The 13,418-nt window shown below is 42.8% G+C and overlaps 1 protein-coding gene across 1 annotated transcript; it reads right to left on the reverse strand.

The window, feature by feature from the left end:
• Positions 1–464: 464 nt before the first annotated feature.
• GOLGA7 (golgin A7) lies at positions 465–13,176 on the reverse strand. The gene is made up of 6 exons (XM_039354298.1): positions 13,045–13,176; positions 10,476–10,608; positions 8,034–8,186; positions 5,012–5,113; positions 4,014–4,077; positions 465–1,669 (listed from the first exon to the last, which is right to left on the reverse strand). The coding sequence occupies exons 2-5, from the start codon at positions 10,584–10,586 to the stop codon at positions 4,030–4,032; spliced, it is 414 nt and encodes a 137-aa protein (XP_039210232.1). The 5' UTR covers positions 10,587–10,608; positions 13,045–13,176; the 3' UTR covers positions 465–1,669; positions 4,014–4,029.
• Between the last annotated feature and the right edge of the window lie 242 nt (positions 13,177–13,418).

Genomic DNA, 13,418 nt, shown 5'->3' on the forward strand with positions numbered 1-13,418 from the left:
GGGAGAAGTCCTTGGGTTCTCACATATGAATCATGAACACATAATGAACTTATTGGTATCACTGTTATGATGATTATTACTCTATTTTTCATGTATCCCCGAGATCTTCTTCATCCCAGACAAATTCTTTGTGTGTCTAATCTAAAAAAAGCCATACTTTCTCTCCTCCCTCCTGCCCATGTGGAACAACTTTCCACAAGATAGGGTGTTGTGTGTGTGCCAATTATTTGTACAAGATAGTATGACATGAAATGTATCATCCTATTTGTGTGTAACTAAGGCTGTCATTAAAATACTAATGCTCAAGATGTCATTTAAGAGTTATTGCGCAATGATAACTGTGCACTGCCATCTTCAGATGACTAGCGTAAATCCTGCTTTGCTTTACTATCAGAATTAAAGACCTTTAACCTTACCGCCCGTTTCACTGTTACAAAACAAAAACGGCCTGTGTTTTACACCAGTGCTAGCAAATGACAATTTATTTAAGAAAAAAGGTTACTAAGCCATTATTTCCCAAAGTCAATTGTAACGGGTGCAAAAGGCAAAATACTGTTACAGATTAGAAAAAACAACTCACAAGTATCTATATATTTCAAATATTAAACTTTTAGACAGGATAAAGAAAACCATGAAGGAACGGGATTTAAGAATTATACACCTGAAAACCTTGATCCACTATTTGGCGCCTCTCCTATTGCTCAAAGACAAAAAAACCCACCTGTGCCACCAATTTTAAAACTGGTCTTGTTTGGCAAATTCCTTAATACCTTGTCACGAGAGATAGCAACCTCCACAGAGAATTACTTTGCCGTTTTAGAGTCAAAGAGATACACGGAGTAAAACCCACACTGGACAGAGAAGAGGGAATGGAACAAAGGATATTGGATTTTTTTGAGACGGGGGGGGGGGTGTAAAATGTTCCAGATATTTTTGCAAGCATCACGCTGGAATGTCGAGCACAAGTAGAAGTACTGCAGAGACGACATCTGTGAAAGGAAAAAGCTGGCGGACTGAACACCATTTCTAACTGGCCCTAAACCGGCCTGCCCTAAACTAAAACATCTATAAAAAACTCCAAAGCCATATTCATTACCTACATTTACAGATTCAACATTTAAGGGTGGAGAGGAGCCGAGAAGTGACACTTCTGCTAACACGACATATTTGGGGCTGCTGCGTTTTCCTCATGTTTTAACACACGGCTCACAGATTCTTCTCGTGAACTGTACATTGAGAACAGGCGGCTCCAAAACACGTCAGCAGTAAAAAATAAAAACGCTTTGCGGTTTCTTAATGGAGTCAGTCGGGAAGATGGGGGCCTGGGTCCCTTTTTCACCAATCAGCAGGTTGTACTTCGTAAGGATAGGCCTCATTTTCCAAAACGCCACACAGTGTTGCTTTCTTTTTCCGGAAGCCGATAGAAGCCCAAAGTCCACCGAGAGAGTCCCACCGCCTTGAGGTCATCCCCGGTTGGCCTCCTGCCTGAGGGAACGCTGCAGCTTCAGGCCCAACAAAGCAAGACAGAGGCTGCCCAGCTGGGCTGGGGTTCCCCCACGAAAGAACGAGGGTCTGAAAAGTGAGTCCTTGTGTAAATGGCACTGTGGAGTTCAGGGAAGCAGAGGGGAAGGTGTTAGGACAGAAGAAAGGAAACGAGCTTCGCTGGTCCCTGGAGAGAAAACAAAGCTTAATTAACAAAAGTTAAAGCACAACATGGCTGCTTTCAGGACTTTACGTCATCCTTTTGGGACTGTTGGAAGGTAGTAGTAATAATACAAGGCAGTAATGCAGCTTTGCCCCTTGTTAAATGGAATAAAAAGCAACAAAGAGTGATTTGAAGTTTTGAGTGCCCTCACACGGGATTCTCTGAGAAAAGAGGGAGTGAGCATTTATCACGTTGCTACCAATGTTGTCACTTTTTCCTGTTTATCTTTTTGGGAACAAATGGATGATTTAGGGCAGGGATGCCCAACCTTGGCAAATTTAAGACCTGTGGACTTCAATTCCCAGAATTCCTCAGCCAGCCATGCTGGCTGAGGAATTCTGAGAGTTGGAGTCCATGAGTCATAAAAGGGCCGAGTTTGAAGAGCCCTGCATTAAAAGCTAACCCTGACGCCTAAAGTGATACTTTTCCTCAAAGATTTATTTTATAAGGTATATTGCCCCAGGTAAATTGTCTCTGCCAGGAGAAAATGAAAAGACAGTAATTAAGAAAGCCAAGATTTAAAAGGCAACATAAAATGTGAAAAGTCTTCTTCAAAGCTTCTATCTTTAGGCGCTTGTTTGGAGAGAAAGCAATCAGAAAAAGCTAATGGCAGAATAACATCTTCTCTCCTCTTCTACTGCCCCACACTTGTTAGTGGTTCACAGAATTGTAGCGTAGCAAACTTTAGGGATATCTACTACTGGAGTGGAAGCAATAGCCCATTATCATTCTGGAATTTCCAGGTTATTAGTGGCCTAAAACACACTGACAAATCTTCAACCAGCGCAGTAGATGGAAAATAGGATGGCTTCCAATAGGAAGGGCAGAGGCTTGTGCTAGTTCAGCCACCAAGAGTTGGACTGTAAAAAACATCAGCCGGACAACATCTTTAAATGGGCCCTCTTCAACCATAGGAGTGTGCCAATATTCATACATAACAAAATACAACATAGGTGTTGAGTTAATTAAAGCATCAGTAGCTGATAGCCTACCATGTAAGATCAATATATACCATTCCTAATGCTGTTTATCCTGGTTTTTTTTATAATCTTCCATGCAATGATGCAATTACGCTCTTAAAAAAGACTTTCTAAATCAGGTTCCCAAACTTGGCAACCTTAAGACTTGTGGACCTCAACACCCAGAATTCCTCAGCCAGCCAAGTTGAAGTCCACAAGTCTTAAAGTTGCCAATGGTGGAGACCTCTGTCCTAAATTAAGAAAATCATTAGTTACTAATTAATTACTAAGACTTTTATGCCACTTCACTCCAGAATGAACTGGCTTCTCGTCTACCTAAAACTGCCATTGTGGCGATATTTTGTTCTATTCAGGTCATTTTAGCCATAATAAACAAATGACTTAAAACCAAAACACGGTGGTCTTGGAAATCGATTGCTTTTTTGAGTTTTGGCACACCGAGACATTATGAAACTTCTTACCAGCTACGATAGGTTTCCAGTGGTTCTTTGCAATTTCTTAGCAAAGAACCAAAGTTTGCTTTAACCCGTATTTTCAAAAGCCAAGCGTCCTTGCAATGCCCGAGACAGTTCAAATAGGGATACGTACCCCCCAACCTGCCATTTCACAAGAGCATGCCTGTTATTTTAATTTGCAAGTTTGCAGTCCAAATCCCACAGTCCCCACTTCCTCAGCCAGTCTGCGTTTGAAAGAATTCAACATGGCCAGGTCTACGAAGTATAAGTTGGCAAATTTAAGAACTATCTAGACGTAATATAATTTATTAATCTAATTTACAAGCCCCACATTTTCAAGATGGGGGGGGGAAGGAATTTTGGATCAAATAACAAGTAAAAACAGCAATAATTCATTCAGCGCCCACTAAGGATCAGCACTGCTCAAGCATATTAGCATTAATGGCTCTTCAAAGCCCAAGATGTTTTTCCTATAATGGAGTTGCCAACTGAGACAAGCCTCATGCAATTGCATACTAAAAAGCAACATAAAAATGTATGTATGTGGTTAGAAGCAAATAAAAGCCCTCTTTCACTGGGTGTTTTGAAATAAAGGTGCACCATTGCCTGCTAAACTATCACTCATTAATTTCAATCGTGAATCAATTTGACACCGTTGTACATTATTGTATTGACCTTTGAGGTTTTGAGTTGAAATTTCTAGATTTTATCAGTTATTAGGGATGTATATGTTATATTCTAATGTACTTAGGACACTGTGAAGGGGTGTTTTTTCTTCAAGCGTTAACAGAGTGGTCAGATCAGTAGCGTTTGGGATAGGATGGTTTTGATGAAGCAAGTTTCAGGATCAACAGTTAAAATATTCGTGTTTACCTTTGATATCAAAGGTTTATCTTCCACTGCTCACACTTCTGTCTTCATAGATGGTAATTTCAATCTGTACAGCAGATCTGTTAAGAAAATATTCTGCAGGGCAAGTCACAGAGATAAAAAACGGGGGAGATAACAGAGTTTACTTTAGGTTTTCAACTTTACGTGCTTCAAAAGTGTTGGACTTCTAACTTCCAGAGTCGACGCAGGGACCAGGGATTCTGGAAGCTAAAGTTCAATTCTAGGGATATGGCCAGTGGCGAGAGATTTCTTACAGCAGACATTCCCTTAGCAGCTGATTGTAAGGCAACCATCTGTTGAGGCAATCATCTGGAACCCTGAAAATAATGAAGCCGGGACACATCTAGCTTTTATTCTTCACAAGCAGAAAAGCCTAGAAAACTCGAGGCCGCATTTCATCGTGTGCAAGTTCTCTTTCTGATGACAAAATTGTCCCAAGAAGCAAAAAGACACCCTTCCCTGCAGCATTCTCGAATATTCAGAGACATGGAAAGCCATTTCTTCTAAAAGTCCATAGGCTAACCCAGGGGTAGGCAACCTTGGCTCTTTTAGGGCTCGTGGACTTCAACTCCCAGAATTCCTGAGCCAGCCACGCTGAGGGGAAAGGGAGAGGTTTCCAAGCTGAGCCAGGCTGGCTCAGGAATTCTGGGAGTTGAAGTCCACGAGTCATAAAAAAGCCAAGGCTGCCTACCCCTGGGCTAACCAGAATCCAATCACGGCACCTTAAACGACAGACCCATTATTTGGGATTTAAGACATAAATGTCCGTCTGCTATAGAATTAAGGAGCAGAACTGAGATAAATAAAAGCTACCTTCGCCGCATAAGTCCTGGAATACGAAAGCCATCCACGTTTTCACCCGGCTCCATCATTTCTTTTTAAAGAGCCACAGTGTGGTTTTTTTGGGTGCACAAAGGGATGGACAAAGAGAGACAATCCAGGAGCTGCAAAAGTTTAGGAACCCCCTGAAAAAAAGATACAACTCTTAGTCCCCTCTCAATGGGGTCAGTCAAGAGGAGGCCTTGTGGAGCATAGATCTTCTCGTTCTGCTCCTGAATGTACTTGGCAATTTTCTTCAGAACCTGGAATAAAAAGACAGAGGCTCGTTTCAATTCCTGTTGTTACAAACTCTTGGTAATACTTTTAAGTGATAAAGGCCTGACGACAAGGGAGATTCAAGCCAATCATTTTCTCTTAGCCCAACTGAACCTCACAGAACTGTTATTGCTATAGGAGCTCTGTTTTGTGATTAAATATAAACACATACCAAATAAAAATTCTAATACTCGACTCGCCAGGTGGTCATTCATGAGCCAAAGCATATCATTTAATATCCTTCTCATGGAATAAGAAAGCAATTGCTTTCTTATCACAGGACAAGCTCGTGTTTTATCCAGCTAACCAACCAACCAACCAACCAACCAACCAACCAACCACTCATGATTTAACGAACTGACACAACTGTCTGAGTTTGCATAAGACTGAGCCATAAACTCAATGCATTGGTTGTGTTCACACTGAACCACAAACTGGAGTACACCACACATTAGCTCAAAATATTTGCACATATTGTGCACATTCAACCCAAGTATAAAGTAGCTCAGAACACCAGTACTACACTCAACAATGGTTTATAGCCACTAAAAAAACATTAGTCTTCTACCATCAAAGTCAACTCATGGTGACTTCATCTTTGAAAAAAAACCCTAAAATTTTCCTAATAGTAAATCACTTGCCATTCTGTCATATTTGTTTTCCTACTCTAGCCTACACCCCAGTAGTCTCCCATCCAAGTATTAACTGGGCCTGAGTTTGTTTAGCTTCCTAACACAGAGAATACCTGCAAGCTATTCCCATAACTGCTCTGATCTCTCCCTGCAACAAGGATGTTGTGCGTAAACAACTGGGCACGCACATAAAAATATTCCTCTCTTCAGACAGCTCCCAGCAACTACTACAGCAGATATATCCTTGATGCCAACCTCAGTGGAAAATTTAAAAGTTGTTTTACACAGGAATGTAGGTTGCCTGGATCGCAATGGACTATCCACAACATGTACCACTTAAAATATTTGTAAAAGGTTCTATTCATTCTAGAGATTAGCATTAGACAGAAGTGTGGTGCCTGGAAAGTATTTTGCCCCAAGTTCCGAAAAGGCCGATTTTGAAAGCCAACTTGGCTGGAACTAAATGTGTTCAGTGTCCCTTTTCAAAAAGAGAATACCACAAAAGCAATCTCGGCAGAGAGTCCTCAAGAGTAACCACAGACTGGCACAAAATCCCAATGATATAAAATCAGGAACGGAAGCAATTAGCAGGAAACCGAGTCTCTCTGCAGAGCCAGGGAACCATGTCATGCTGACTTCTGAGAAAATATGACTTTTTAAACAATTTCTGAAGAACATTATCTGGCCAAAAACAGGGCTTTTGATGCCAGGAAAGTGGTGGATGGAAAAAATGCCATTCATATTTTTTTTTTTTTTCAGGAAGGCCACCCTGAAATGTGATCAATGGTAGGAAAGCCAACTAGCTGGTAGAGGCAATAGGAGTGTGAAATGGAAGCACTGAAAGGAGACTTATTTTCCATGGCTGAATTTATGGCAATAAACCCTAAGGGAAATAGGAGGAGGATACCTTGCTTGAGGCAGCTAAAGGCAGCTTTCATGGCTCCATGCTGTTCTCAAAAGGATCCTGCGTAGGATGCAGGCATGAAATATAAGGCAAGGCTATTACAGGACAAGGGGCAAGATGAAAACTAAACTTCTGGGGAAAGATCAGATACCTAGGGGGAGACAGGTTCAAGTCCCACTCAACCATGGAATTCATTGGGTAATTTTAAACCAGAGTTGCTTCTCTCCATTCTACCTATTTCATAAGGCTGTTAGAAGCATAAAAGGAAGGCTCTCTGGGTATTCAGCTATGAGTTCTTTAAAGGAAGGCAAGATACACTTTTAAGAAACAAAGACAATGTGAAAAAGGAGTCGGAAGAGCCAACTGTCAGTGCTTTAAAACAACCTTTCCCCATTTATTGAAGTACAACTCAAAGAGAGAACCAACCTAGAGCCAAGAAGAAATTTCCTGACAGCGAGAACAATTAATCAGTGGAATGCTGTTGCCTTCAGAAGTTGTGGATGCTCCATTCTGCTATATTAACCTTCTTTTGAATCACTCACAACTGGCTGAAAACAGTGTATGAAGCCATAAAGCATGATTTATAAACTAGAACGATTAGGTTCACACAATACGCTAAGTCTGGATCAAATAAACGATAACATTGCTTAGCAAACTGCAGGAATCAGATTTCACTGTGATCTCACCTGGCCCCGCCCGTTTACATATTCCATTTGCTTACCACTTTTATACAGTAGTTGTTTGTGTTTTTATTAGCTTTTATAATTCCATTACTTTCTAAGGTTTTTATGTTCTCGTAGTATAAATTACAAGTCTCTCTCTCTCTCTCTTTAATATTGTGGCATGTAAGCATAAGAATTAAACAAATAACGCCCCCCTCTCAAAGTCTGGAAGGCAAAAAACACACATAATGGAACATTTTCCTATCTAAAGAAAACAAAACGGACAGAAAGCATCTGTGCTAAACTAGCCTTCCTCTTGATGCAGTTAATTTTTTACGTATCCAGACACTTTGTTTTATACCAAAATAGTCCATCAGGTGATACAGCTCTATCATAGGGGAGCAGATGCAGGAGAGTGAGTCCTAATACTTAGCAACATTAGGCTAAATGCATCTCCTGTAACCGCTGTCAGAAAGCCAGAATGGAAAATTACATTCTTGAACACAGAATGGAAGCGGTAAATCACATCCTGTTCGGGTTTTAATAAGTGAGGCTTAACATGCCTCAAAGATGCCTTTCCGATATTTTATTGCAAGAGATTAAATGCTATTCCTTCTGTGGTTTTTTTTTTTCTTCCTGCCATCAAACCTCCAGTGTGTACATATGCCCCCCCCCCTTTTTTCTTTTTAGGGAAAGGAAGTCAGCTGACCTTCTCATAATGGGTCTCCATGCACAGAAATATAGTGTAGGCAGTCAAGCAAGCCAAGCACCCTTCCAGATAGGACTGGCTCCCGAGTTTCTCCGCTTCGGCGTAAAGATTATTCAGGGTCCGTACAGTTTCTTCAAATTGCTGCCTGTCAATCTGAACAAAGGATCTCATTTAGAAACAGAAATGAAATGTTTCAGGCAGTTACAAAAATCTAGTTTCTTGAACAGAAACAACCTTCAACGTATTTAGATGAAAACCATATGGAATTCAATGGCTCAGATCCCCAGGAAATAGAACTTGACTCCTTGGATGAAGAGTTCCACGTCAGGAGCCTCGTCTGCAAAACTGAGACTCAGGAAACAATTACAAGTTTTAAAAGAGTCACAGAAAGAATGCAACTTCCTTCAGAAAAGCCTTTCAAGATATTCTTCAAAGCTGTTCCTGGCATAACTCAATTCACAAAAGAAAGCAGTCAGCTGCTACCATGAAAACAGTATGTTTTTCCTTGGTGGAGCTGCTGATCGAAAGATCACAAGGAGAAATATTATTTGCTTTTGCTTTCAACACTGATATATCCACCCAGCATAAGTAGCCAGTAAATTAGAGCATTTGAGAACAAAAATACCAGAAAATTCTCGGCGGCAGAGAGAAGCTTGACCGACATACTAAGAACAGTAATTCTGGAACATAGCAATGACTTGTTCATTATTCTCAAACCATTAAAGATGACATTATCATGACTGGATTTTATGTTTTTTTTTCTTCATTTCTTTCACTTGGAAGCTGAGAGGTGCTACAATCCTAGAATATTCATTTTATTTCTTTATTAATTCAATTTTTTTATTCTGCCTCTATTACCGATTAGGAGGCTCATTCAATGCAATAAAGTATACTTCTTAGCAAATATACAATTTGGCTGTCAGATTCCTTATTACTTATAACATCATAAATTTTGACTTTCTTCCAGAGACGTTGTAAATGCTATCTCCAAAGTACAAGTATTCAAACCCAGAGGTTCTTAATTAGATTAGTTAAACGTGGTCTTAGCAGCTCCACATTCACACATATTGTATTTGATTGTGGCTTTGTGTGCTTGGCTGAGGAATTCTGGGAGTTGAAGTCCACAAGTCTTAAAGTGGCTAAGTTTGAAGACCCCTGACTGAACCCCAAGAATGAAGCCCAATGGAGAGAGGCTGAGACAGGAAGCCCTGCTTTTGCTTTAGTCACCACTGTAATAAAAGGATTCCCACAGAAAAATCTGACTCCTGTGTGGGTCTTTAATTGCTTGTGCTCCGCAGCCAGGACAAACTTGTTTGGCATACTTCCTAACAGGAAGTAGCCGACATCAAAGGCAGCAGGAATACAGCGCTTGAGGTTTCATATCCAAAGCTTATGTCAGTCCTACAAACCTAAATCCAATCAAACGAGTAACCAAAAGAATTCAATCAATAGGACTGAAATACTCGCCTGTTGTAGAAGAGAAATAATAGAAGGCTCTGAGATGTTTGGGTGGTTTTTAGGACAGCTCTTTCAAAATCTGTACAGTAATAGGTTTTTCAGTTAAAACAACAACACTGGACTCTAATTTGTTGCTCTGTCGAGGAGTAGATCTCCCATACTCCATCTCTGCACTGGAAAAGATGGCTTTTCCTGCATCTCTGTCACTGTTCATTTTAGCTTCGTTATAAATATAATTTACCATCTTGGGTGTTAAAAGTAAAATTTAAAAAAACAAAAACAAAGAGAGAATGGTAAAACAGCTCAAGACAACCGATGCAGTGTGAAATCCAGAAGAAATACAATTTTGTAGTGAAGATTGTATAGGAGGACAGTCCCTTTACTCTATAATAGCCCCAAATCAGGAGATAGATAGGACTTTCTCCAACCAGCTAATTCTATTAAAAGACATACATTGTAGCCTTTTAATAAACTTGCTGATCAGAAAAGTTTCTACCAGATTCCTTTTGATTCTATGCAGTGCAATGTTAATGACACAAAATGGCAATTTTAACTTAAGGGAAAACCTATCCTTTTCCTCTGGGATTTTCAAAAAGTACTTTCGTTGCTTTCCAGGAGCTGAAAAATGTTTTCACAATGAGTGGTTTTAGTTGTATAGAACAGGCAATCATTACGGCTCTCTCTCATTAGCCTTTGTTTATAAAAGGGACAGCAGCTTTTTAAAGAGGCCACTGGACTTTCTTGTTTTTCTTTGAAGACGTTTCATCCAAGAAGCTTCTTCAGAAGAAAAAGAAGTTGTGTCTTGAAAAAGCACCTGAATGACTAAGAATCTCCACAGAAATTCAGCTGAGGTACAGAACCAAGCAAGTCACTGTGAAAAGTGGGCAATTGGCCTACATCCCACCCCCAGGTACAGTGCATTATATGGATCCAGCCAGCTTTGGTTGTTAAGCACGTTATAGTTTAAAGCTAGTGATTACTCACCCGGTTTTCCAACTCTGGGGGGAATTTGGTCTGGAACTGGCACCTCGTGCCACTGCTGTAGTCCCTTTGGATGAAGACTTTGCTGGCAACAGGCGGCTGCTGTGGCCTCATCTCGCAGCTCAAACTGGCCAATCTGGATGTGAAAGGAGAGATAAGCTATCAAACTGTATCCCACTCTATCAGGTCACTCCAGTTTTATATCATGTGTGTCGGCTGCATTGGAACATGTGCCTGGCTGATCAGCTCTCTGGCTTTACACACTGGGCACCTATTATAATCAATTAAATAACCCTATATATTTGGCATGCATACTGAAGGCATTATTCCCTCTACTTAAAAAGGAGGAGTATTTAATATGTATAATGACATTGCTCTACCTGTTATGAGATACAAGTACTCACAACAAGTGATCTTCAGCATCCTGCTTTTGTCATCTTGAATGTACTCCAAGCTAGCTCTTTGAAACATGAAACACACTCATGATTCAGCTCCTCCTGCAACTCAGGAACCCCACTGTTGTTGTTTTTTTAAAGGCCAATGAGGAGAGACTGAAAAGACTGGGAACATTTAGCCTTGAGAAGACAAGGGTAATATAAGACAGCTGATTCCAAATGTATGAAAAGAAGGAATCTTGTTTCCATCATCCCGGAAGACAGAGCATGGACCAATAATGGACCAAGTTAGAGAGAGGAAGGCAGACTCCAACCTTTTTAACGGCAAAAAATTCAGCAGTGAAAGGAATGACCTATGGAGCTATGCCTATTTTGAACAGATTCAGTGGCCTCCAAGGCATATATATCATCTCTAAAATTCTATGCCAGTAAGAGGTACATGCTGGCATTCTATTGTCAATTTTCTCTGTCCAGAGCTTGTTCCATTTTTTGCTCATCTTAACACTACGAAGAGTTGTTTAAAATATTGCAATCGAATATTTCAGCTTAAGAATTCCCATGAATGTACCAGTGGGAAAAGGACTCTTTAATCAAAGCGAAACTGCTCCCTCTTGACACAGCTCAAACACCCCAATTTAATTTGCCTCCCAGCCCCCCCAGTTGATTATTTACTTGTATCCTGCCGCTACTATTTTTTAGAAATAACGTAAGGCGGTGAACGTATCCAACATACCTTCCTTCTCCTATGTTCCCTACGACAACCCTGTGAGATGGGTTAGGTTGAGAGAGAGTAATTGGCCCCAAATCCTCCAGCTGACTTCACAGTTAAGGCAGGACTTGTACTCAAGTCTCCGGCTTTCTAGCTTGGTGCGTTAACCACTAGAGCAGGGGTCTTCCAACTTGGCCCTTTTATGACTTGTGGACTTCAACTCCCAGAATTCCTCAGCCAGCAAGCTGGCTGAGGAATTCTGGGAGTTGAAGTCCACAAGTCATAAAAGGGCCAAGTTGGAAGACCCCTGCACTAGAGCAAACCGGCTCTCCTCCAATCATAGAAAGTCTGTCCAAATTCATGCAAACAGCTGAGAGGAGGACTGAGAAAGCGCTTTCAAGTGTTTCCTCCAGAGTGCAGACAGACAGGTCACCTTACACCCATCAGTCACAAATTATCCCCTTTGCACCTTCCGATTCCAAATCAAATCAAATCAGGGCAACTGTGTTCACAAAGCACTTTTAAAAATGTGCGCCTTCTTTAGCTGTCATCCTGTCTCCTTTGAGGCCAACTTCCTCCCCTCTGGCTCCAGTCAAAAGGAGCAGGCAGCCAAAGAGGGAACCAATCCCAGTCATAAAGTCCAGAAATTACACATATCCCCTCTTTCCTTTCTCAGGGTCCCAAGATGATCCCTTTTCAAAGAAGACTTTCCTGCGGGAAAACGCTCCTACGTGCCACAGCCTCGCAGGGTATCGTTTTGGCTTGCGCCCAGCGGGGTCCTCCAATGCTTCAGCTCGCTCCCCCCCTTCCTATTTCAGATTGAACCCCCCCCCAAAATCTTTATGCTATGAAAAGAATTCCATAAAGGCGGCTTTGATGAACAGTACCTTGAATAATAAAAGTAAGGGTAACATCGATCCATCCCAGAGGGTCCTGGGAGTCAATATGGATCCCTTTGGAGGAGCCTGGCTGGTGCCCTATGGCCACTCTCCCCCCTCCCCACACCCCCAAAAAAGCCTGGGGGCTCCTCCTAAGCAGCAGCCCCTCTCTGGGGCAGCTCAGAGGCTGAAGTCCATTTGGCCAAACGCAGCCCAGAGCCAGGCCAGGGAGAGGACCCTCCGCCCCCCCCAGAAAGCCCCCCCCCACCCCCAGCGCTACAGAGCCAGGCTTCCTTCCTCTCGCACGCTTAACCCCCCCCTCCCCAATGGCCCCCGAGCTCCCCCTCCTCCACCCGGCCCCCCGACTCTCCCCCCCCAGCCCCTCCAGGCGAAGAAGGAGCGCCCTGAGGGCCCAGCGGGTGGCCCCCTCCGCCCACGCCGAGACGAGTTCAAGTCCTCCTTACAACAACAACCCTGCGAGGTAGGCCGGCCCAGGCTGTCCGGGCACCCGCCCCGCCCCTCCCCGCTCAGGCCCGGCCCCGCCCCTCGCCCCAACGGCCGCCCCCGTTCGCGCTCCCCCCCCGCCTTACGGGCAGAGCCCCTCCGCCGCGGCCGCTTCTTCCTCCGCTTCCAGCGTCGGTCGGTCCGCCGGCGACGCAAGCTCCCTCACTTACGGCTGTCGCAAAGCCGCCCTCTGCTCGGAGTTTGGGGGGGGGCGGGAGCTCTACGGCTGTGGGCGTGACCGCGCCGTAGATGTAGACATGTTGAGAGTGCTCCTCGCCCTCGGGACGGGTCGCTTCCGGGTTTCGCTGGAGCGAAGGCTGCGTAATGCAGGCCTGAGCGACCTTGGCTGCTTTTTACGGCTTGCTTTGGACCTCAGCTCTTCCGACCAAGTTGTCCTAGTGCAGGGGTGGGGAACCTCGGCTCTTTTAGGACTCGTGGACTTCAACTTCCAGAATTCCTG

This window comes from Crotalus tigris, unplaced genomic scaffold (assembly GCF_016545835.1).
Source record: "Crotalus tigris isolate CLP2741 ecotype Arizona unplaced genomic scaffold, ASM1654583v1 scf7180000018549.3470463, whole genome shotgun sequence".
Taxonomy (NCBI): domain Eukaryota; kingdom Metazoa; phylum Chordata; class Lepidosauria; order Squamata; family Viperidae; genus Crotalus; species Crotalus tigris.